The sequence below is a fragment of the Hippoglossus stenolepis genome, chromosome 8 (assembly GCF_022539355.2).
Source record: "Hippoglossus stenolepis isolate QCI-W04-F060 chromosome 8, HSTE1.2, whole genome shotgun sequence".
NCBI lineage: Eukaryota > Metazoa > Chordata > Actinopteri > Pleuronectiformes > Pleuronectidae > Hippoglossus > Hippoglossus stenolepis.
This window is the reverse complement of record NC_061490.1, coordinates 26,953,361-26,980,221: the sequence shown is the minus strand read 5'-3', so window position 1 is coordinate 26,980,221 and position 26,861 is coordinate 26,953,361. Positions and strand designations below refer to the sequence as shown.

Below are 26,861 nucleotides of genomic sequence, written 5' to 3'. Positions count from 1 at the left end.
CTGTCGGACCTTCCTTGCAAGGAATAAAATCCTCTTAAAAGACTAAAAGTCTTGCATCTCTTTATTTTTGAAGTCTCACCAGGTCAAATTTCCATCACACTTCGCATGTGGATTTAACCGACCAATCAAACAGTTGAGGTCACCAACTGTCAGAATTTAGTCTCAGGGAGGAAGTTAAAATTCAAGAAAGACTTCTGATTGGATGCAGAATGAGTAAACATCTGAGTGCATGGTGAGTCATCAAACAGTGGAAGTTTTCTTACAGAAAAAAACAAACAATTGAAATGTAAAGGTTGTTGCTTTTATAACAGAGAAATTCAGAGATTCAACCTGGAACGTAAATCATTAGAGGGTTTGACAACTCGACGTCTGAGTTTTCTTACTCCGCCCCTGCAGCCGCCGGACGATGAGGTCAGTGGATCAGACTCAGGCAGACCGCGTCCAAGTTGATTCATAACATCAGGATTCACTTTCAGATTCATGTCACAACAAGAACTCTTCCTGGAAAATAAGTTTGACAAACTTTATTTAATTTGTTTTGTTCATGGTCATATATTTATTCATGTTTCTGGGTCTGAATATCCACATTATCGATTATTTGATGCATCATTAACTGACGTTTATAAACTTAACTTATAATAACTGTCACAACCAGCACAGACTCAACCTGTTTCCCAGTGCATACTGGGGAATCTGTCAGCTGTTGATTGGCTGACAGGTTGCTAAGGAGGCAGAGCTTTATCAATGACTGACTCCAGCAACAAAACCCACATCAGATCGTCTCTAGAAAGAAGATCCAGAGAAACCAAACATGTTGTGATGAGTTCAAATGTTTACATCACCTGGAGGAGAAACGCCCAATGTCTCTATACAATGTCAGGACAGGTGTAAGTTCAGCTAATCTACTGAATGAGTGTCTTTCAATCAGCCAATCAGGTTTCAGTGTTAGATCCTGTCCGTCTCCCACCTGATCTGAACCCTGTACAAGTTCACCTGAAGTCAACAGCACACCTGTAGCAGAGCTTTAGGTCATCCCCAAGAGAGGTGTGTTTCTTTAATTGACAGCCCAGAATTTCAGTCAGCTGAGGTGGTTGTCCCACCCCCACATGTCCACCACATGTCCACTCGTTTTGGTTTTCAGGCTCCAGTTGAAATAAAGACCATCAGGGACGACTCGGGTGTTAACAGTTCTACATCCATGTCTTTATCGTCTGTTCACCTTTTGTCTATCGTGTCGTCAGCGTCGCCGTCTGCCTCTACACCCTCTGTCCTGCTCTTTATCTTCCACTCATCCCCGACTTCCTCTCCTATCACGATCCTGGTCTCTCGTCTCTCCTTATTCACCTCCTTTCTGTCTTCCTCTGTCTCCTTTCCGTCCTCCTCACTATCCTCCTCTATCGTCTTATGCTTCCTTGTGTCGTCTTGTTGACCATGCTCTTTCATCTCAGTCTCCTTGTTCTCTCTCCTGTCCTTTACCTCCCTCTCTATCTCTTCAATCCTCTCCTGTTTCTCCTCTGATGTCTCCAGTCCTACTCCTTCTGGTTCCTCCTTGGTATCCTCTTCGTCTTCCAGCTCCAGCAGACCAGATGAAGTGGTTTCCCGAGATTCAGGACCCAGAATGGTCTCAGTCAGGGTCTTGAAGAGATCGAGTTGGACCTCCTCTGGCTTTTGACTTGTCATTGTCTCTAGTCCCTCCTCCTCTTTCGGAAGAAGACCTGTCAGCCTAAATGAATTTTCCCATAGCTGGGAGAGTTTGTTCAAGTGCATTAGGGCCTCGACCATCCAGTCAACCAGCAGCTGGGCCACATTTGCTTGGAGCTGCTGGGGTGACGTCTCCTCCAGCTCCTTTGGATTTCCAGCAATGAACTTTGCCCAGCGCAGCAGCATGAAGCGCTGCAGCACCGGCTTCACACAAATGTCCAGAGGCTGAAGGCTGAAGGAACAACCTCCAGGAATCATTGCAGGGAGCGTACCTGACCCACTGATGGATGTAAGAAACTGGTCGCCCATGTGTTCCCGGTGTCGGTCCAAGACCAGAATCGATCTACTGGGCTGAGTTCGACTGCAAACATGCTGATGCCAGATCTTGTTAGTCCAAAGATCCAGGGCTTCTTCTACTAAGAGACTCTCTGGTCCAGCCTCCAGCAGGATGAACTCAGGCAGGACTTTCTCATCCAGCTGCCGGTTTGCTAGCACCAGAGACGGCAGCATGGTACCATCTGCCAGTGCTGCCAGGAACACAGTTACAAGAGGTAAAGACCCAATGAGTTCCAGAGCCTCTGAGCGGCGAGACTTGTCCTGGACTAACCTTAAATCCACAAAAAGACATAGCTCATCCATCGCAGCGACTGTGCTTTCAGACAATTTGTGGACCCTGATGATCTTGTGGGTAAACTTCCTGAAGGACATGACTTTGGCTTCCAGGGAAGACGGCAGGGTTCGAGCTAGTTTGGACGCTGTGCCGGTGTTCTGTATGCCCAGCTGGTGATGCAGCATGAAGCTCACCGCCCAGTCATATGAGATGCGGAAGGAGTCACTGAAACCTCCCTTCTTCTTCAGTGTGGAGACTTTGTGGAAGAGGTTACTCTCTGTGATCGGAAGCTGCTGTTCACGCATGGACAGCACCCAGGCAACCAGGCGACTGCCACCATCACCGTGGACATTCTGTTCCTGTTCACGTTGCCTCAAACGCTTCTTGGCCTCCTTCAGCCACGTTTGGATGAGCTTGGTCTCAGTTGAAAAGACCCTCGAGGCTTGGCGGAGTCCATCACACAGAGCAAACAGAGCAATTCTCAGTTGACGGGCGGTGAGAATATCGTCACGCTCTTTCAAGGGAGACAAGTTGCTTGCTAGTTGGGCGTGGCAGTTCATTGTGGATTGCAAGTCAGACACCGGATGTTTTACTTCTTTGATTAATTCCTGCTTAACATCTTCAGTTTCTTCATCCATGTCATCAAAATCATCCACTCTCTCATCGTCAGAAAAGTCAATGTCCTCCACAGGGGCCATTGCCGCGTCCATGTTGTCTTTGACCTCGTCCACCTCCACTGCTCCACTACAGCACAAAAACACAAATGTTCTTCTGTTAATGAGAATGAAAGCACAGTAATATCAAAACATACAAGATGGAAAAACATGAATGAACTTGACACAGTCAAACCTTTTAATATCAGCCTCAAAAATAAAAAAACCAATTTAGCATAAAGAAACGTGAACACATTTAGTGAAATGTTTACCTTATTCTATCCTTGAGAAATCCAACTTTTGTTGAACCTGTTAAAACAACAGAGATGAAACATTTAATGTCAAAAGTTTAACAGTAATAAATCCAAGTTAGTTTCAGAGCTGAGCAGGAACTTTGACATTCACTGTAGACTGACCTTTGTTCAGAGGCGACAGACCATGATACTCCCAGAAACAGCTCGGGTGTTTACACAGGTTAGCTTTACAGATGACGCAGCCGTACACGCTCTCATGTCGAATGTTCTTCAAGTTGCAGTTCTTGCACCTCTTGGAGATGGCGCTGATCTTTACCATTCTGTGTCTTTGTTTAACTACTTCTTCGGCCACCTCCATTCTCATTCCGCGGGAGCTAGCAATCTCCATGGTCTCAAAGTATTTCTGGGCACACTTGGCGAGCTGGTTCCCTAAACGCTTGCGGAAGTTGACTTGAGTAAAGAGGCCATCTTGCACCCAGGCAGGTGGGTTCTCCTTGCGACTCTCTCGCAGTACGATGAAAGCGTTCACGATGCACAGGTTGATCAGAAACCAGAAGAGACCGCGCCAGTGTCGGTCCTGAGGGATTCCTCCAAGCGGGTTGCAGGCCAGCAGCTGCTTGCAGATGTCGACCCCTCGCATGTTCTCCTGCAGAAGGCGAAAGGCCTTAGGGCGATTGATGGGGTCCAAGCCGCCCACTTTGGTCTGAGACCTCCTCCAAACAGTGTCTGGTTCACCCGGAGATGCATTAGTTGACAGGCAACCCATCTCCTTGGTGTCCCTCCAGCGAGTGGCCAGTAGGGAGCCACACTGCCTTTGCAGGAAGTCCCCGGGTTTCTCCACCTGACCCTCCTCCCACAGCTCTCTGGGCAAGATAGGGCTGGGTGGAGGGAAGGAGCTGGAGGCGTAGATACCCTGGTTCAGAAGCTTTTGCATGAGTGGGACAGAAGTTAGGGAGTTGGCCAGGTAGAGCTGATGGCGTTTGTCCTCAAGACCCTTCACCAGCCCTGGCACCACAGTGAAGCCTGGCTCCTTGCCCGCCTTCTCCCCCACTTGGATGAAGAAGCGGTGGCAGTAGCCTGACTTGGAATCACAGAGTAGCCACACCTGAGGCTGGGTCTTTGGATTCCCTTTAACTTGGCAGCTCTCCTCCTCCAGGCTCGGTAACAGCGCCCTGTCGATGGTCAGACTGCAGTTTGGTCGGTAAGTGTTCCACATAGCTCCACCCAGGAGGTCCAGCATTGGCCTGAAGATGTGCAAAGAGTCGCTGGGATTGTTGGTGCCGCGATACTCATCTATGGCGAAGCTGCCCATGCGGATGTTGGCAGCAATCTGCCTGAAACGTTTGAAACTCATGGCTCGGTAGAAGGTGTAGCTGTTGTCGTAGTGACTCCAGGACCAGTAGTGCGATGGGTCGGGCAGGTTCTGAATCCCCATCAAAACGACCAAGCCGATGAAACCTTTGATTTCATGCGTGGTGACAGGTACCCACTTTGGATAGAAGGACCCCAGGAACTGGCAGGTCTTAACATGGGCATTGGTCTCGTTGGTGATCAGTTCCACCAATGCTGCAGGGAAGAGGAGGTTGAAGAAGTCAATGGCATCGCTGTTCTTGGTCAGGTTGTGATGAGGCCCACTGCTCTCCATGAATGCTGCAATGGTAGACTTGGTGATATCGCTCTCCGCTGGCTGCTTCCAAAAAGCTGCTGCCCTCCAGGATGGATCAGGCAAGTCCTTATTCTGGTCTGGTTCCTGCTCTTCTGAAGAACACTGCTCTCCATCATAGCAGAACTGGATGTCAGGTTCCACATACGCTGAAAAGAAGCAGGATAATATATTTTATAATATTTATCAATCAAACTATCAATAGTTGAATAAGTTCCACTCAGATCCACAGGAATTAGGAGCTTAGTTTTCATGTTGTTAGTCAAAAACGAAGTGACATTTTTTAAACAGGGCATTTTTGTGTCACAAAACAGAAGAAAATGCATCTAAATAAATATCTGAAGATCTTCAGTCATCCAGGTCACAGTATCTTCAGAAGATGTACAAGTAAACATAGAAAACACAAACAAGGCCAGTTGTCTATGTTTACTTGTACAACTCCTGAAGATCTGAATGAAGTATTCAAACTGCAGAATAACTGAAAGTCTTCATTTGCATCATGCCTTGTGGCAATCACAACAGAGTGGGCTTTATCAGGGGGGGGGCTTAAGGAAAGGTTCTTGCACCATTTTTAAAGTCAAATTTAATGCTTTTTAAGACCTCGATAAATATAATTTAAGACCCAAGAAATCTCGACACATTTTTTGATAGAGAAGAGAATGTATATATATAAGATTAATAGTTAAACATTTGTTTATTTAGTTTATTGTTTTTTTAATATAAGTAGTTATATTATGTCTTAATAATAATGATAAACAATAGTCATATTGTTTTAGTTAGTTTTGGTAGTTTATGCTTTTGTTTTGAAGGTACTGAGCATCGGCTGATATATATAAATATACATATATATATATATATTTTTATATATATATGGTTAAGCAGCATAAGCAGCCAGACACCAGGGATGTTTGTAACAATGTAAAAATAAACCACACAAAACGTGAGGCCTGCCTGGACCTGCTTCCCACTGCTTCTTCCTTGAATTTGCAGATTGTGTTAAGAAACTGTTGAATGGTTCACACACCGACATGGAGACGTTACAGCGGCATCACAGGCTCATTGCAGTTCCATAGCTGACCACTTTATAAGACTGGGAAATGTGTGGCGCTGTTTCGTGATCTGCCCATGTAAATACCTAACATTCGGTGTTTCACTATTTAAAAACATAAAACTGTCAGAGTCTCAGTACTAAAGTTTTAAAGACATTTTTTTGGTGAGGCACTGTCACAAGTTTCCCATCAGCCTTAATTGCACCGCCTGCAAATTTTATACTTAAGATTTAAGATTTCTTAAGGAGCTGCAGGAACCCTGTAAAGAGACAGGAGCTAAAACCAAGTGTTTGAGACAGAGGCTGAAACGAGGAGCTGCAGCAGTGGACAGTCTGAGGAAAGTGATTCTGAACATTAGAGCATGAACACATTTTACATTAACACTGACACACTACACTACACATGTGTAACAGCTTCATGATGCTTTTGTTTCAGATTCTTCTCTTCACACTGAACAAACTCCAACATTATAAAGAAACTGAGTTTATGAACCAGGAGATCTAGATCTGAGATCAATTCCTCACTGACACGGTGGAGACAAAAGCTGTTTTCAGACATGCACTGAACTTCAGCGATCCTCTGCAGTTTCTCTGGAGAACGTGTGAGAAAGAAAATGTCAGAGAGAGAAACCCTCCAGAGTTTCTGCAGAGTTTCTCTGTCTGGCCCAGAAGTGTTTTGTTGACTCAAACACTTCACCCGCCCCCCCTCCATCATCATAGTGCTGAGTAGATAATGAGTGAATTGGAATTTCTGGGTGAACTATCCCTTTAAGTTCACAAAAAGTCAAATTGGAGACAATCGAGTGTGGGGGTGATGACGCTTGTAACACACGACAGACGCAAAAGACAAAAAGAAAACATATCTCAGAATGTCATACACGCAGAAGACACGACGATGTCAAGAGAGTTTTGTGGTGATAACCGAGAGAGCCGCTAAAAACTAAAAATGTATGAAAAGACCCAAATGATCACGTCTCTCGCTCTCTTTCACTCTCACTCACATATACAGGTACATGCTCTCTCATCCAGAGGCGCTCACAGGTCCCCAACCCTACCCTGGTTACTCATTCTAGAGCTCCCAGAAGATCTGCTGCCAGTGACCAGGGTGGACATGCAACCAGCACTCCCATCGACTTTATCATTACTTTGGTCTTTCGTTCATAGTTGGTCTTTTTTTGTCCTTTTTTTATTTCCGTCTCTCTCTTCCTTCTCCTATCTTTCCACCAACACACAAAAACACTTACACCATGCACAACTGTCTATGCAAGAGTCTTCTTGTCTTCCATGTACTGTCTTAAAGTGTTATGTCTTTTGCAATTAAAAAACAACAACACTGATCTTTCCACAGCAGAATATATACGTCATGTCCCGCCTCCTGCTGCTCTACAGGCTCCGCCCCTCGCCTGAATGTTCCTACACTTCCTGTTGTTGTGAACGAGTCGGACCCGACAACCTGCTGCTGCTTCACAAACACTAACTCAGTTCATGTCTGAAAACTGCTGCAGAGACGACGGATGGAATAAACTAAAAAAACTTTCTCTGATGTATTTTCTTCCACGTCATCGGTTCAGTAAATCACACAAATCGTGCCGATGTAAAAACAGTTTTTCAGCTGTTAACTCTGTTTCCATGGCAACAAGGAATGAAAATATTGTCAGCTTTATTGACATTGGCTGTCAAAGAACAGGAGGGAAACAGATCAGTGGTTCTCTCACAAAGCGTTTGAGAGGAGACGTCTTTACTCAAACTTGATTCTTTGATTTGTCTATATATTTAAACATCTTATAATATTTCCCTGGGATCTACTTTATTCTATTCTATTATTTAAACTTTATCATTTATCATGATTTTTTAAAAACATTTTGTCTTGTTTTTGTCGCTGAATTACTGAAATTAGCTTTTTCTTAATGTTCATTTGTTCTTTTTCTTTTAATGATAAAATAATTATTTAACTATAATATAAAATAAATGTTCAAGTCCATTTGTTTCAGTTGATTTTATTTTTTCTCTGTTTCTGTTGTTGGCTTTGTATAAAACTGTTTTTAAAATAAAGGTTTGTTGTTGAAGTGACTCCTCGTGTTGTGTTGACGTCTCAGTGTGTGTCGTCTTACTCCTGATGCGACACGTGGCGCTGTGGTGCTCCGGGTTCTTCAGAAGGTGATCGGCCATCTGGTCGGCGTTCTGAGGCCGGAGCTCGCACTGAGAGCACTGCAGCAGGAATGGACTGGTGGACACAGAGACAGTTAGTCACACATGAGTCTGGGACGCAACCTGCAGGAGTATTACGTGCTTTATTTTGAACTGTCCCTTGTTGTGTTTTCTTAATGGCATGAAAAACACAGTCACATATATACATATAATAATTTGTGTGTCTCGTATAAATCAATCGTGATGATTGAGTTCAGACTGAGGATGAAGAGTATCACCTGCAGGTCAAACCCAGTCACTGCAGCACAGACGAGGATTAATGTTGAAGTGTCAATAAAAACAGACGGAACTGTTGTTTAACGCTTCTTTAAATTCAATAAAAAATCCTGTTTGTCAATTAAAGCAGAAACAACATGAACCTGATCAGATCAATACCCGATCAAGGAGTCTCACCATGGAGGAGGAAGTCTGTGCAGTAGAACAACTTTGTCTTTGGAGCGCGGAACGTGGTGACTGAAAAGAGTCATCAACATTCAGACATTAATAAACTTTGAAAGCCTGTGTGTGCTACTGCAGTAACGTGTGTATCACTGTGTACTATAAGTACTCTTACTGTATCATATGAGCAGCGTAGGCTCTGGAGCAGCAGCTGCTGTACGGACACAGCAGACAGTGCACGTGTGTCGGGTAGTGAGCCGACAAATCAGAGGCATCGGTTCCACATTCCAAACACACCAACCTGTCTCCGTCATACGATGACGTCCTGCAGTAGGACGACACGTCAGAGACAGAGCGACACGTGAGAGACAGGACGACACGTCAGAGAGAGGACGAAACGTCAGAGAGAGGACGACACATCAGAGACAGGCGAACGTCAGAAGAGGACGACACATCAGAAGGCCACCGTCAGAGAGAGGACGACACGTCAGAGACAGAGGGCAGAGACAGACGACACGTCAGAGAGAGGACGAAACGTCAGAGAGACACATCAGAACAGGACGACCGTCAGAGACAGAGCGACACGTGAGAGACAGGACGACACGTCAGAGAGAGGACGACACGTCAGAGAGAGGGACGACACGTCAGAGAGAGGACGACACATCAGAGACAGGGCGACACGTCAGAACAGGACGAACATCAGAACAGGCGACACATCAGAGACAGGGACACGTCAGAGAGAGGACGAAACGTCAGAGAGAGGACATCAGAACAGGCGACCGTCAGAGAGGACGACACGTCAGAGAGAGGACGACACGTCAGAGACAGGGCAACACGTCAGAGAGAGGACGACACGTCAGAGACAGGGCGACACGTCAGAGAGAGGACGACCGCCAGAGAGAGCACCGTCAGAGAGAGGACACACGTCAGAGAGAGGACGACACATCAGAGACAGGGCGACACGTCAGAGAGAGGACGAAACGTCAGAGAGAGGACGAAACGTCAGAGAGAGGACAACACGTCAGAGAGAGGACGACACGTCAGAGAGAGGACGACACGAGAGAGGACGACACGTCAGAGACAGAGCGACACGTGAGAGACAGGACGACACGTCAGAGAGAGGACGACACATCAGAGACAGGGCGACACGTCAGAGAGAGGACGACACGTCAGAGAGACGACACGTCAGAGACAGGGCGACACGTCAGAGAGAGAGCCAGGAGGCAGAGACGACACGTGAGAGAGACGACACGTCAGAGAGAGGACGACACGTCAGAGAGAGGACGACACGTCAGAGAGAGCGACACGTCAGGCGACACGTCAGAGAGAGGACGACACGTCAGAGACAGGGCAACACGTCAGAGAGAGGACGACACGGAGAGAGACCACGTCAGAGAGAGGACGACACGTCAGAGACAGGGACACATCAGAGAGGGACGACACGTCAGAGAGACGACACGTCAGAGAGAGGACACGTCAGAGAGAGGACGACACGTCAGAGACAGGGCGACACGTCAGAGAGAAGACGACACGTCAGAAAGGCGACACGTCAGAGAGAGAGGACGACACGTCAGAGAGAGGACGACACGTCAGAGACAGAGCGACACGTGAGAGAAGACGACACGTCAGAGAGAGGACGACATCAGAGACAGGCGACCGTCAGAGAGAGGACGACACGTCAGAGAGAGGCGACACGTCAGAGACAGGGCGACACGTCAGAGAGAGGACGACACGTCAGAGACAGGGCGACACGTCAGAGAGAGGCGACACGTCAGAGAGAGAGACCGTCAGAGAGGACGACACGTCAGAGAGGACGACACGTCAGAGACAGGGCGACATCAGAGAGAGGACGACACGTCAGAGACAGGGCGACACGTCAGAGAGAGGACGCGTCAGAGAGACGACACAGAGAGAGACGACACGTCAGAGACAGGCACACGTCAGAGACAGGCGACACGAGAGAGGGCGACACGTCAGAGAGAGGCGACACGTCAGAGAGAGGACGACACGTCAGAGACAGGGCGACACGTCAGAGAGAAGACGACACGTCAGAGACAGGGGACCGTCAGAGAGAGGACGACACGTGAGAGACGACACGTCAGAGACAGGGCGACACGTCAGAGAGAGGACGACACGTCAGAGAGGACGACACGTCAGAGAGAGGACGACACGTCAGAGAGAGAGGACGACAGACAGGGCGACACGTCAGAGAGAGGGGACACGTCAGAGAGGACGACACGTCAGAGAGGGACGACACGTCAGAGAGAGAGGACGACACGTCAGAGACAGGGCGACACGTCAGAGAGAGACGACACGTCAGAGACAGGGCGACACGTCAGAGAGAGACGACACGTCAGAGAGACGACACGTCAGAGACAGGACGACACGTCAGAGACAGGGCGACACGTCAGAGAGAGGCGACACGTCAGAGAGAGGGCGACACGTGAGAGGACGACCGTCAGAGGCGGCACGTCAGAGAAGACGACACGTCAGAGACAGGCGAACGTCAGAGAGAGGACGACACGTCAGAGACAGGCGACACGTGAGAGAGGACGACACGTCAGAGAGGACGACACGTCAGAGACAGGGCGACACGTCAGAGAGAGGACGACACGTCAGAGACAGGCGACACTCAGAGAGAGGGCGACACGTCAGAGCAGGCGACCGTCAGAGAGACGGAGACGACACGTCAGAACAGCGCGCACGTCAGAGACAGACGACACGTCAGAGAGAGGGCGACACGTCAGAGAGAGAGGACGACACGTGAGACCGACACGTGAGAGACAGGGCGACACGTCAGAGACAGGCGACACGTGAGAGAGGACATCAGAGACAGGCGGCAAGTCAGACAGGGCGACACGTCAGAGAGAGGCGACACATCAGAGACAGGACGACACGTCAGAGAGAGACGAAACGTCAGAGAGAGGACGACACGTCAGAGACAGGGCGACACGTCAGAGACAGGACGACACGTCAGAGACAGGCGACACGAGAGACAGGGCGACACGTCAGAGAGAGGACGACACGTCAGAGAGAGGACGACACGTCAGAGACGGGCGACCGTCAGAGACAGGGCGATACGTCAGAGAGGACGACACGTCAGAGACAGGGCTACGTAGAGACAGGACACGTCAGAGAGGACGACACATCAGAGAGAGGACGACACGTGAGACAGGGCGACACGTGAGAGAGAGGACGACACATCAGAGACAGGGCGACATGTCAGAGAGAGCGACACATCAGAGACAGGGCGCCACGTCAGAGAGAGACGACACGTGAGAGACAGGACGACACGTCAGAGAGAGGACGACACGTCAGAGACAGGGCGCCACGTCAGAGAGAGGACGACACGTGAGAGAGAGGACGACACGTGAGAGACAGGCGACACGTCAGAGAGAGGACGACACGTCAGAGAGAGGACGACCGTGAGACAGGACGACACGTGAGAGACAGGACGACACGTCAGAGACAGGACGACACGTCAGAGACAGGACGACACGTCAGAGAGAGGACGACAAGTCAGAGACAGGACGACAGAGACAGGCGACACGTCAGAGACAGGGCGACACGTCAGAGAGAGGACGACACATCAGAGACAGGACACCGTCAGAGAGAGAACGTCAGAGAGAGGACGGAGAGAGAGGACGACACGTCAGAGACAGGGCGACACGTCAGAGACAGGGCGATACGTCAGAGACAGGGCAACACGTCAGAGACAGGGCGACACGTCAGAGAGAGGACGACACATCAGAGACAGGGCAACACGTCAGAGAGGGCGACACGTCAGAGAGAGGACAGAGACAGACACACGGAGAGAGAGGCGACATCAGAGCAGGGTGACACGTCAGAGAGAGGACGACACGTGAGAACAGGACGACACGCATCAGAGACAGGGCGACACGTCAGAGAAAGGGCGCACGTGAGAGAGGACGACACGTCAGAGACAGGCGACACGTCAGAGAGAGGACAACACGTCAGAGAGACAGGACGACAAGTCAGAACAGGGCGACAAGTCAGAGAGAGGACGACACGTCAGAGAGAGGGCGACACGTCAGAGAGAGGCGACACGTCAGAGAGAGGCGACACGTCAGAGAGAGGACGACACGTGAGAGACAGGGCGACACGTGAGAGACAGGCGACACGTGAGAGAGGGCGACACGTCAGAGAGAGGACGACACGTGAGAGACAGGGCGACACGTGAGAGAGGACCACACGCAGAGAGAGCGACACGTCAGAGAGAGGACACACGCAGAGACAGGCACACGTCAGAGAGAGGGCGACACGTCAGAGAGAGACGACACGTGAGAGACAGGGCGACACGTGAGAGAGGATGACACGTCAGAGACAGGCGACACGTCAGAGACAGGGCGACACGTCAGAGACAGGGCGACACGTAGACAGGCGACACGTCAGAGAGAAGGACACGTCAGAGACAGGCGACCGCAGAGAGAGGACGACACGTCAGAGAGAGGACGACACGTCAGAGACAGGGCGACCGTCAGAGAGGCGACACGTCAGAGAGAGGACAGGACGACCGTCAGAGAGAGGCCACGTCAGAGAGAGGACAGAGAGAGAGCGACACGTCAGAGAGAGGACGACACGTCAGAGACAGGGAGGACGACACGTCAGAGAGAGGACGACACGTCAGAGAGAGGACGACACGTCAGAGAGAGGACGACACGTCAGAGAGAGGACGACACGTCAGAGAGAGGACGACATCAGAGACAGGGCGACACGTCAGAGAGAGGCGACACATCAGAGAAGGGGACGTCAGAGAGAGACGACACGAGAGACAGAGCGACACGTCAGAGACAGGACGACACGTCAGAGACAGGACGACACGTCAGAGAGAGAGCGACCACGTCAGAGAGAGGACGACGAGAGAGGACGACACGTCAGAGACAGGGCGACACGTCAGAGAGAAGACGACACGTCAGAGACAGGGCGCACGTCAGAGACAGGGCGACACGCGAGAGAGGACGACACGTCAGAGAGGACGACACGTCAGAGACAGGGCGACACGTCAGAGAGAGCGACACGTCAGAGACAGGCGACACGTCAGAGAGAGGGCGACACGTCAGAGACAGGACGACACGCCAGAGAGGGCGACACGTCAGAGAGAGGCCACGTCAGAGACAGGGCGACACGTCAGAGAGAGGACGACACGTCAGAGACAGAGCGACACGTCAGAGAGAGAGGCACCGTCAGAGAGAGGACGACCGTGAGACAGGCAGTGAGAGACAGGACGACACGTCAGAGACAGGACGACACGTCAGAGAGGACGACAAGTCAGAGACAGGCGACAAGTCAGAGACAGGGCGACACGCAGAGAGGACGACACATCAGAGACAGGACGACACGTCAGAGAGAGGACGAAACGTCAGAGAGAGGACACACGTCAGAGACAGGGCGACACGTCAGAGACAGAGCGATACGTCAGAGACAGGGCGACACGTCAGAGACAGGGCGACACGTCAGAGAGAGGACCACGTCAGAGAGAGGACGACACGTCAGAGACAGGGCGACACGTCAGAGACAGGGCGACACGTCAGAGAGAGGACGACGCGTCAGAACAGGGCGTCAGAACAGGCGACAGAGAGAGACCACACATCAGAGAGAGGACGACACGTGAGAACAGGACGACACGTGAGAGAGACGACACATCAGAGACAGGACGACATGTCAGAGAGAGGACGACACATCAGAGACAGGGCGCCACGCAGAGAGAGGACGACACGTGAGAGACAGGACGACATGTCAGAGAGAGGACGACACATCAGAGACAGGGCGCCACGTCAGAGAGAGGACCACACGTGAGAGAGGACGACGAGAACAGGCGACCGTCAGAGAAGGCGACCGTGAGAGGACGACACGTGAGACAGGGCGACACGTGAGAGACAGGACGACACGTCAGAGACAGGACGACACGTCAGAGACAGAGCGACACGTCAGAGAGGACGACAAGTCAGAGACGACATGTCAGAGACAGGGACAGGAGACAGGCGACACGTCAGAGAGAGGACGACACATCAGAGACAGGCGACACGTCAGAGAGGACGAAACGTCAGAGAGAGGACGAAACGTCAGAGAGAGGACGACACGTCAGAGACAGGGCGACACGTCAGAGACAGGACGATCGTCAGAGACAGGGCAACACGTCAGAGACAGGGCGACACGTCAGAGAGAGGACGACACATCAGAGACAGGGCAACACGTCAGAGAGAGGCGACACGTCAGAGAGAGGACGACACGTGAGAGACAGGACGACACGTGAGAGAGAGGACGACACGTCAGAGACAGGGTGACACGTCAGAGAGAGGACGACACGTGAGAGAGAGGACGACACGTCAGAGAGAGGACGACACATCAGAGACAGGACGACACGTCAGAGAGAGGGCGACACGTCAGAGAGAGGACGACACGTCAGAGACAGGGCGACACGTCAGAGAGAGGACAACACGTCAGAGAGACAGGACGACAAGTCAGAGACAGGCGACAAGTCAGAGAGAGGACCACGTCAGAGAGGACGACACGTCAGAGAGAGAGGCGACACGTCAGAGAGAGGCGACACGTCAGAGAGAGAGACGACACGTGAGAGAGAGGCGACCGTGAGAGACAGGCGACACGTCAGAGAGAGGGACGACACGTCAGAGAGAGGACGACACGTGAGAGACAGGGCGACACGGAGAGAGAGAGGACGACACGTGAGAGAGGACGACACGTCAGAGAGAGGACGACACGTGAGAGACAGGACGACACGTCAGAGAGAGGCGACACGTGAGAGAGACGACACGTCAGAGACAGGGCGACACGTCAGAGAGAGGATGACACGTCAGAGACAGGGCGACACGTCAGAGACAGGGCGACACGTCAGAGACAGGCGACACGTCAGAGACAGGACGACACGTCAGAGAGAGGACGACACGTCAGAGACAGGGCGACACGTCAGAGAGAGGACGACACGTCAGAGAGAGGACGACACGTCAGAGACAGGACGACACGTCAGAGAGAGGACGACACGTCAGAGAGAGGACGACACGTCAGAGACAGGACGACACGTCAGAGAGAGGACGACACGTCAGAGAGAGGACGACACGTCAGAGAGAGGACGACACGTCAGAGAGAGGACGACACGTCAGAGAGGACGACACGTCAGAGACAGGACGACACGTCAGAGAGAGGACGACACGTCAGAGAGAGGACGACACGTCAGAGAGAGGACGACACGTCAGAGACAGGGCGACACGTCAGAGAGGACGACACGTCAGAGAGAGGACGACACGTCAGAGAGAGGGCGACACGTCAGAGAGAGGACGACACGTCAGAACAGGGCACACAGAGAGAGGACCACACGTCAGAGACAGGGCGACACGTGAGAGAGGACACACGTCAGAGAGAGGACGACACGTCAGAGACAGGCCGACACGTCAGAGAGAGACGACACGTCAGAGACAGGACGACACGTCAGAGAGAGGACGACACGTCAGAGACAGGGCGACACGTCAGAGACAGGGCGACACGTCAGAGAGAGGACGACACGTCAGAGACAGGGCGACACGTCAGAGACAGGACGACACGTCAGAGAGAGGACGACACGTGAGAGACAGGGCGACACGTCAGAGAGAGACGCACACGTCAGAGAGAGGACGACACGTGAGACAGGACGACACGTGAGAGACAGGGCGACACGTCAGAACAGGCGACACGTCAGAGAGAGGACGACAAGTCAGAGACAGGGCGACAAGTCAGAGACAGGGCGACACGTCAGAGAGAGGGCGACACATCAGAGACAGGACGACACGTCAGAGAGAGGACGAAACGTCAGAGAGGACGACACGTCAGAGACAGGGCGACACGTCAGAGACAGGACGACACGTCAGAGACAGGGCAACACGTCAGAGACAGGGCGACACGTCAGAGAGAGGACGACACGTCAGAGAGAGGACGACACGTCAGAGACAGGGCGACACGTCAGAGGGCGACACGTCAGAGAGAGGACGACACGTCAGAGACAGGGCAACACGTCAGAGACAGGGCGACACGTCAGAGAGAGGACGACACATCAGAGAGAGGACGACACGTGAGAGACAGGGCGACACGTGAGAGAGAGGACGACACATCAGAGACAGGACGACACGTCAGAGAGAGGACGACACGTGAGAGACAGAGCGACATGTCAGAGAGAGGACGACACATCAGAGACAGGGCGCCACGTCAGAGAGAGGACGACACGTGAGAGAGAGGACGACACGTGAGAGACAGACACACGTCAGAGAGAGGACGACACGTCAGAGAGAGACGACACGTGAGACGGGCGACACACGAGAGACAGGACGACACGTCAGAGACAGGACGACGGAGAGACAGGACGACACGTCAGAGACAGGACGACACGTCAGAGAGAGGACGACAAGTCAGAGAGAGGACGACACGTCAGAGACAGGGCGACAAGTCAGAGACAGGGCGACACGTCAGAGAGAGGACGACACGTCAGAGACAGGACGACACGTCAGAGAGAGGACGACACGTCAGAGAGAGGACGAAACGTCAGAGAGAGGGCGACACGTCAGAGAGAGGACGACACGTCAGAGACAGGGCGACACGTCAGAGAACAGGACGATACGTCAGAGACAGGGCAACACGTCAGAGACAGGGCGACACGTCAGAGAGAGGACACACATCAGAGACAGGGCAACACGTCAGAGAGAGGGCGACACGTCAGAGAGAGGCGACACGTGAGAGACAGGGCGACACGTGAGAGAGGACGACACATCAGAGACAGGGTGACACGTCAGAGAGAGGACGACACGTGAGAGACAGGACGACACGTCAGAGAGGACGACACATCAGAGACAGGGCGACACGTCAGAGAAAGGGCGACACGTCAGAGAGAGGACGACACGTCAGAGACAGGGCGACACGTCAGAGAGAGGACAACACGTCAGAGAGACAGGGCGACAAGTCAGAGACAGGGCGACAAGTCAGAGACAGGACGACACGTCAGAGAGAGGACGACACGTCAGAGAGAGGACGACACGTGAGAGAGGACGACACATGAGAGACAGGACGACACGTGAGAGAGAGGACGACACGTCAGAGAGAGGGCGACACGTCAGAGAGAGGACGACACGTCAGAGAGAGGACGACACGTGAGAGACAGGGCGACACGTCAGAGAGAGGACGACCATGAGAGAGAGGACGACACGTCAGAGAGAGGACGACACGTGAGAGACAGGACACGTCAGAGAGAGGCGACACGTCAGAGAGAGGACGACACGTGAGAGACAGGACGACACGTCAGAGAGAGGATGACACGTCAGAGACAGGGCGACACGTCAGAGACAGGGCGACACGTCAGAGACAGGGCGACACGTCAGAGAGAGGGCGACATGTCAGAGACAGGGCGTCACGTCAGAGAGAGGACGACACGTCAGAGAGAGGGCGACACGTCAGAGACAGGACGACACGTCAGAGAGAGGGCGACACATCAGAGACAGGGCGACACGTCAGAGAGAGGACGACACGTCAGAGAGAGGACGACACGTCAGAGAGAGGACGACACGTCAGAGAGAGGACGACACGTCAGAGACAGGACGACACGTCAGAGAGAGGACGACACGTCAGAGACAGGGCGACACGTCAGAGAGAGGACGACACGCGTCAGGGAAGGCGACACGTCAGAGAGAGGACGACACGTCAGAGACAGGACGACACGTCAGAGAGAGGACGACACGTCAGAGACAGGACGACACGTCAGAGACAGGACGACACGTCAGAGAGAGGACGACACGTCAGAGACAGGGCAACTCAGAGAGAGGACGACACGTCAGAGGGCGACACATCAGAGACAGGACGACACGTCAGAGAGAGGACGACACGTCAGAGAGAGGACGACACATCAGAGACAGGGCGACACCACATTAGAGAAATGAGGACATGTCACCTGTTGACTCGGCGGTTGACTGGTCTCTTGATGGGAGATCGGAGGGATCTGGAGAGAGCAGTGTTTCTCTGGGTCGCAGATCTCTGCGGCTCTGTCTTGATGTGAATTGGCTGGGCGAGGGAGGAGGGGGTCTGGAGGAGCCGCCCACCTGCTGATGAAATCGGAGGCCTGAACTTCACGTAAGTCCTGATGGTCACCTGGAGATGCAGACGTCAACAATCAGAACTGACAAAAACACTTGTTGATGTGATTTCAATCGGTTCATAAGGTATTGACAGACTGGAGATCGGTAAGGTCATAGACAGCTGACCTTTGACCCCGGCGGCAGTCCTTCCAGCTGAGCAGGTCGACGAAAGCTGCGGTGGTTTTCGAGTTTGTGTTGCATTTTGTCTTTGAGGAGGACAAACTGAAGACGACACCTGTTACAGTGGAAGGCCTGGTTGATCTGCGACAAGATGAAAAGATTCATCACTTCATCAGATGAAATCAAAATAGATACAAAAACGGATCTACAGAAGTTTGCCCTGGAACTGGCAAGGTAATCATTTAACGTAGAAGCTGTCCAGCTGGTTGGCTGGTGAGGGTGTGGTAAGTCAGCGTGGTTACCTGGTGTCTCAGCAGGTGCTGCTGGTAGTTGATGGGGTTTCTGGTCACCTTTAGACAGAAAACGCAGAGCAGGAAGCGAGAGTCTCTGTGGAAGCTGGCAAAGTGCTGTAGGACATCGGAATAGAAGGACGAGCGATACGAACACACCTGCAAATCACAACTGGGTTAATTCCAAGGCTAGAAAATTGTTAGGTATCACAGGTCAAACGTCAGAGCTCAGACCCACCTGGCAGATGTAGGGCATCTCTCCTGGCTTGTGGTTGGACTTCATGTGGTTCAAGAAGGCTGGCTCGTTCTCAAACGCCCACTCACATATACGACACATACCTGAGACAGGGAAACAGTCAGGTGGGTCCAGAGACAGGTCTAGACTCAGGGCTCCAGAGTGCGACCAGAAGTCTGTGAAGTGCGACTAAAAATGTTCCTTGGTCGTACTGGTGCACCATATGTTTATATATATCTACATATAGATATATAGTTATATATGGGAACAGTGAAGAAAAGGTACAACAGGTGTTTTATTGCCGTGCTTAAGGGGCAGTGAAGTCAAGTCCAACAAGACCCAAGTCAAGACATAACACCTAAGTCCCAGGTCCATGGCAAAGTCAAGAAAGTAAGGTCGCATGTCAGGTCCAGGTTTCAAGACAAGTTTACGAACATTTACATTTTTAAGGTGTGGTTCTTACTGGGGGAGGGGACAGAGCCATGCACCTGATCCTGGTGGGTCTGCAGCTGGGCTGGAGATGAGAACTGCCGGTAACAGAACCTGCAGCACTTCCTTTCATCACCAGCACTGACTCCAATTAGCTCAGAGTGCTGGAGCATGTGCTGCATCAACCTAGACAAACACACACACACACACACAGGTTATTGCAGGTTAACACACAGACCACTCTACCCCAGACAGCTCAGGTGTGTTCATCTGTTCAGGGGCTTAGGCGTGTGCAGGTGCTCAGTGGTCGTACCTCAGGTTGTTGTCTGCGAGGTGTGTGCAGATCTGACAGGTGAAGGTGGAGGTTTGGATTCCCAGGGGTTGTGGCCTCCTCAGACTAAGGTCACCTTCAAATGTCCCATAGTAGAACTCCTCCACACTCATCACCACCCTGTGGGGGTCGGCGGATGGTGCTGAGGTCATGCTGGGAGTTGTAACGAAAATAGGAGTGGGACGAGAAGCTGCAGGACAAGATGAGACACACAAACTGTTCATTGGGTCACATGCATCTGAGACAAACTTCGGCTGTGCCCCAATTCAGGCACTGCATATGTCACAGCAGCGCAACTAGACTGTCCTATTTGGAAGACTCCCCCAAATGTCACCATCCATTTCTGAGCAACGAAGGATCCAACAGGTGAATCCCTCTCAAGCCGTACTATCCCTGGATTCATTGCGTGCCAGTGATTAAGTCACTAGCTAGCTATGCAGGTCTCTGAGCAGCAGTAACTGAAGCTGCTCAAAGTAGTTAACGATGAAACAGTGAGAGCAGGGGATGCAAACAGGAACTCATATAGGAACCAGACTGTCTAATTTTGGCTTGGCGCTCATGGATTTCTCAGTCTACGGAGGCCACGCATTCCTAGACCGAGTTCTCTGAAGGATGTGGGCCCCTTAATATTTTACAGCGACACATTGCAGAAAGGGAAGTGTTGTTATGAACAGAATGGAAATGGCACCTGTATTGATTATTGGTCCACTCGTAGTGCTGCTGATCACAGTGAGTCTGGTGACTCCATTGGCTGAACTAGAGGGAAGGGCGGGAGACCCTGCCAGCTTCAAGGAGTTGGCCCCAACCAGTTGGGTCATCTGGAAGTTAACTAGAAAAAAATAATCAATACATCAGTCAATCAATCTGATCAATTCTGATCAGACCCTCCCTCCCTCCCTCCCTCTGTGTTGACTAACTGGGTCCTGGGGTGCTGGTGTGGAAGGTCAGTGTGGCAGGTAGCTGCATGGCGGTGAAGGTGGAGCCGGGCTGAGTGGGACCTCCCGAGGGGGCGGGGCTGGTTCTGGTCTGGACAGTCTGACCCTGGGGATGGACTAGAGACACACCCACTCTTGGTCGTACCAGCTGACCCAATGACGAGGCTGCAGGGACAGGAAACATCAGCGATGATCAATAATCAGATCAGATTTCTGATTATTACCTGATGGAGTTGGGGGGGTGTCTTACACTGGATCAGGGTGAGTGGCTGGACTGTCTGACCCGGCTGCAGGTTCAGGAGCAGGGGTGTACCAGGGTTCACCACCGTCTGCACTGGGAAACCCTGTACAGGAGACAGAGGCATGACATCATGATGACATCATGGTCATTGAACAGAGGAGAACAAAAAGCACAAGGTCTTCAAAAATTACCCCCTTCACAGTTTATTTGTTGTAATTGTTTTACGGTGCATGGTTCCTCTGTTTTCTCCGTTTTAATGTCACATCTTCACAAAAAAACTTTAGAAACTAAACACAGAAAGAACACAGCCCCCCCCATGCTGAACATTGAACCCAAGTGGTAATAAATCCCTGAAATAAATTAGCTTTAAGGGCCGTCAACACCGAGGACGAAATCGACAACTATGAATATATATTCTGGAGAAGTTTCTGGAAGATTTAAAGCCCCTACAAGGAGCTTTTAACTGGTTATGGAACAATCTTATTTTAATATCGCTGCCTCTTTATAAGCTACAACAACAAATAAGACAATCAGAGAAAATGTTTGCTTTTTCTGTAAACAATTCTCAATGAGTCTGGGGTCAGGACGGATTACCCACGAAGTCAGAGCAACGATTTACGGTCAGGCTGGATAGATAGATTTCTTGTAGCTATATAAATATATTTAATACTCAATGTTAAATCAGTTCTAATATGTTTTATTGTCTTTACTTACAGATGGGCTCATATTTTATGTCTTTATTTTTATATGAATATGTTGAATATTTTGAACTTTGGTGTTTTCTTGGGTTTTTTCCTGAACTCACTACGTGTGTATCTTTTTTTCACTCCTTCCAAAACAAATGCACGTTGTCTGGAAAAAGGTTTTTACGACAGGAGACAGTGGAGACACGCTATTGTGCACAGAGGAGCCAAAATTAACAAAAATTGAAAAGTTCCTTGTAGGACCTTTAATAAAGGATAGAAACTCTGACAGCCAATCAAAATCCATCTGTGTTCACAGGGCGAAACATTCAACATGGCCGATAACGTTGCGGAGTAAACCCATCACTGAGGTTCAAAGACAAACCTGGAGTCAGAAGAGCAGCGATGGATTCATCACAATCTGCGCTGATATATGGTTTGTGTTTTTGATGTTAATCCCTGTCGTTCTTAGTGTTGATGGCCCTTCAGTAAACATGGCTATATTGTTTATTCTGTTTCAACATTGACAATCAATCAAATTGTATTCAGCCCATATTCAAAATCACAATTTGTCTCATGGATCTTGTGAGACGAATTAGAACTCATTCAGTGCATTAAAAGTCGTAAAATGTCGGGTTATGCTAACTTAAAATAACCGATCTATTCACTCATGTTACTAGAAAATGTTTTTGTCATTTGAGGGATGTTGTGTTGAAATAATCCTCAAACTGTATTTATCAAGTTTCAGGTCACATGCCGACCGTGTCTCTCATTCACAGTAAACACGTCAGATATTAGCGGGCTTACATTAGCTTGTTATTCAGTTAGTGGTTGTAAATATCAAGTCACAGCTAATCTTTACGTAAGAACGAAGAGAACCAAGACGTTTCTTCACTGGCCTTGGTGTCAGACTTCCTCTTTCTTTTCCTGTTGTACAGAATTAACTGTTTCTCAAACGTGTCCAGGTCGAGGTGTGAAGAACACGTCCGGCTTTTCTTCAGGTGTGAAACGATCCTGAAGTATTTTCCTCCACATCCTCCACACATCACCATCTCTCCTCTGCTTTCAAACGTCCGACCTCTGTCGTCTTCAAATCTGAAACGTTCCACATTTGTCTAAATGAAACGGAGAGAAACGAGTCAGAGCAGCACGTCGCAGTGTTTCCAGTCTGACGGTCAGTCACAGTCCGCTGAGTTAATCTGCTGGACAACGTCTGAACTTTTCAACATGATCAGCCCGAGTGCTGCTGCAGATCAGCTTCACACTTTTAAACTGAAAATACAGGAACTTTACAGATGAACTTCGGTCTTAGTGTTAATATGATATTTGTTGTTGTCGCGTTAGTTACAAGATTGAGCAGAGTAACTCAACTTTGTTACATTAGAAATCATAGATTCTTCCTCTTAAAAAACAAGAGCAGTCAAAAGGTTATAAGCAAGAAAATGAACTGTATACGACACCGCAGACGTGTAGCTGGAGGACGCACTCACCACTAATGCACCTTTAGCCTAGTGATCGTGGGGACATCAACAAAGGGCACATGAACGTCCACCAGAGGACATCCTCTCAAGACCACATTCACATTACATTAATTCCATCCTAACAGACCCTAGCCTACTCACGGATAAAGGAAGTACAAAACCATGATTTAATGTTTAGCATCAATTGACTCCACTACCCCGACATGTGTTCTTCTTCAGCACACTTCTGACGTCACACCTACATCACGACTTTTCTCCCCTTGGTGTCTTTGTTTTATTTTTCACAAACTTGTTATTGTTGCTGCTTTTTAAAATGACATCGTCTAATTTAAGACTCAATCGTACCAAACTTTAAAACTACGTAACGTCCCAATGAGTCAAAAGAATCAGATTCACTCATAGGAGAGAACAAAGTGTGGTAACCTCTAACCTACTTTAAATAAACTGCTGTATTTCTACTCCCTGTTCCCTCGACCTGAACACAAGCTTGAGACGTTTTCATGTTTTATTCTACAACATTAACAGACGTCAGTAAAAACCTCACTCATTATTTTTTTTACAAGACAACAGAGGACGTCTACGATGACATCATCTCAAACATGGGAAGCTGTGTGTGCGAGTGCGTCACCTACCAACATTCTCAGAGGTGAACCACCTTCTGGGCTCTTTTGCTGGGAGTTTGATTTTATGATGTGAAAATACCGCTTCATTTTGCATCATTTAAGTTCAGTTACTAACGTCTCTGTGTGAACTAATCGAAGCTCTGGGAAAAAAGAAAGAGTGGGATTTGGTGTTTTATGTGTGAACTCTACTCGGACGGTTACATGGTTTATACTCACTTGACAGACGACAACTACTAAGTAGAACAAAACTGTCTTCAACTCACCTCGTGCACAGTCAAGCACACAAACTCTCACATCACACACAAACAACACTGTATTACACAGGTGCTACAGCGGTAAATTCGTTCTTTAGTTGTTTATTTGCAGCAAAGTACGGCTCTGTATGTACCGGTGTAACTTTGTGATCACATGACTCCGCAGGTCGTATTGTCTCCTACTCTCAGGAGTTTGGAACAATGACTGTAAATAAAGACGACGACACGTCTCCAGATACTAACGATGCAATCTTGTGGTGATGACATCATTTACAGTCAGAGTGAGTGTAGTAGTGGAGCCGTGGTCCCACCCATACACACACTTGACCAATCTTGAGTCAGTGTCAGCTGTCAACCGTCACGTTTTTGCATCACCAACTAATTCAATCCAAACTGATCAGAAACTTGAACAAACATCAGTGTGATAAAAATGACCTAAATTGGCAGAAACCATCTTTGACAAACATTTAACGTCTACTTTGATTTTTTTAGTTTGGTCCATGTCCCATCTGCTAACATGGAGACGGCGGGGCTTGTGACCTATACTGCAGCCTGCCAGCAAGGGGCGATCTAGCTGTCATGTTGGTTATCTTTATTTACAGTCTTTGGTTTGGACTAACAACTAATGACAGTGACAGACAAAGATTTATCGGCTGAACATCAGTAACTTCAGAAGTTGTACAAGTGTACGAGGGGAACTGGACATACACTCGTACAACTTCTGAAGTTACCAGGACCTGGAGGACTGAGAATCCGCTAACATCGGCCAATCAGCTGATGAGATGACATTCACTGATGTCAGCAGCCAACGTTTACCTTTTGTGTTGTTGTCAGTGTTTGATCGACAACATTATCATCGCTGCTGCAGGAAGTAACTGTTCTACTTCTACACACAAACATACACACTCGGAGGGTGTGTTTGTTTTCTGTACCTGCGTGGTGAGGAGAATGGGCTGGGCACTTCCTGTCCTGGGGTGTGCTGGGAGGAGAAAGGTCCCAGCTGCTGTCTGCGTCAGGATGAGTGGTGGGCCCTGAGTCACCAGGGGGGGGGCTGAGACAGCTGGGTTGGAGGAGGTAGGGAGGCATGGGACAGGGGGAAGGGAGGAGGTGACAACGGGGGGAGGAGGAGGAAGCATCACTGATGACACAAGACGAAGAGGAGAAGCTGAGGAGAAGAAAACAAGTGTTAAACATCATCATGTTTCACTTGACGCCATCTTTAATCACTGTCTGTGTGTACAAGCTGGTTTTGATATCCTACTGGGGACACACTGACAACAGGGACTCGTGTTACCATGGAGACGACACTGACATCCTCACAGATACAGACATGAGGTTAAACATGAGGTTTGTGTTTGGGTCAGTTGTGATGTTAAGTTTGGGACCCGGACAGTGGAACAGGTTTGTGTACGTCTCTTTGTGAAGTTGTGTGTCTTTGATTGTATTTCTTTACGTCCTGGTCCAGAGGAACACTCGGGTCTAGATGAATTAGATCTCGTATTCACACAGTCACACACACAGGTACCTGAAGATGTGATGGATGGAGGTCTGGGGGGTGGAGTCTCCGAGGCTTGAAGAGGTGGAGAATCCTCCACTGGAGAGAAACGCATGTTATATAAAGAATGTTGTGTGTCTGTGTGTTTCTGTGCATGTGTGTGTCTCACCTGGTTGTCCATAGTTGTCCATGTAGTCCATCTCGTCTTCCTCCACGCTGTCGTCCACCTGTTGCCATGGCTCCAGCTCCTCCTCCTCACACTCCATAAACAGCTCCGTCTCCATGTTGCTATGGAAACGACAGAAACATCTGGATTCACAATATTTAACAATATAAATAAAGTCATTTATTATACAAACATCAGCAGCAGAAAAAAATGCTCATGTAAATAAGACGTCAGCTTCTGATTTACTTTATTTAATCGAAATACTTAATATTATAACTGAATAGTTTAATAATAAGATTATTATCTTAATGATAATATTATTATAACTGAATACAGTCCAGTTATTCTTTTGTTGTTTTAAATAAACTTTAATAGAAATTGTTTTGAACGCGGTGGTGGACTAAGGTGTGCAGTGTCCCACTGCGGCCGCAGGGGGAGCCACTTCCCGGGTCAAACGTCTTTGTCCCGGCGAGAGACGTCATTGTGAGCGGGTAGTGAACCGGGTCAGACCGGGTCAGACCGGTTCAGACCGGTACCTGGTGGACCCGGTCCCTGAGACACCGGCCCCGCCGCGCACTGAGCTCCTCTGTGCGTCAGTTACAGAAGCACCGCCCCCCCGCCAGCACATCACTTACACACCGAGCGCCTCCTACACGTTCCCGCCGGACGTGTCCGCGCGTGACCAGGGGCCGAACCGGGCCGAACCGGGCTGAACCGGATTGAACCGGGCCGGTCTTACCTGGAGCTGGAGCCGCACTTCTCACGCTTCTTCTTCACTCACGCTCCAAGTCGACGGGAGGCGGGACTTCCCCCTGCTGCTCGTGTCGGAGCCACTCATTGGACCATACTGGTACCACGTCACTTCCTATTTAGACAGCGCGGCCTCTCATTGGTCAGAGTGGATTTTCTGGAGGTGCTTTGCGGGTTTTCAGGTTT

At 50.0% G+C, this 26,861-nt stretch overlaps 1 protein-coding gene across 3 annotated transcripts; it reads right to left on the bottom strand.

The window, feature by feature from the left end:
* Positions 1–279: 279 nt before the first annotated feature.
* Positions 280–26,861, bottom strand: pogzb (pogo transposable element derived with ZNF domain b). Of its 3 annotated transcripts, none has more exons than XM_035163450.2 (20): positions 26,561–26,861; positions 25,929–26,047; positions 25,790–25,858; positions 25,197–25,429; positions 22,806–23,021; positions 21,233–21,326; positions 20,965–21,147; positions 20,736–20,876; positions 20,030–20,237; positions 19,751–19,902; positions 19,291–19,391; positions 19,065–19,211; positions 18,769–18,903; positions 18,459–18,655; positions 8,691–8,840; positions 8,531–8,590; positions 8,041–8,153; positions 3,381–5,030; positions 3,237–3,273; positions 280–3,055 (listed from the first exon to the last, which is right to left on the bottom strand). In XM_035163450.2, exons 2-20 carry the CDS (start codon positions 26,041–26,043, stop codon positions 1,216–1,218), a joined length of 5,841 nt encoding a protein of 1,946 aa, XP_035019341.1. In that variant the 5' UTR covers positions 26,044–26,047; positions 26,561–26,861; the 3' UTR covers positions 280–1,215. The 3 variants fall into 3 exon arrangements, with proteins under 3 accessions (XP_035019341.1, XP_035019342.1, XP_035019343.1); XM_035163451.2 differs by having other exon boundaries at positions 26,665–26,861; XM_035163452.2 differs by lacking the exons at positions 25,790–25,858; positions 25,929–26,047; positions 26,561–26,861 and having other exon boundaries at positions 22,806–23,001; positions 25,197–25,334.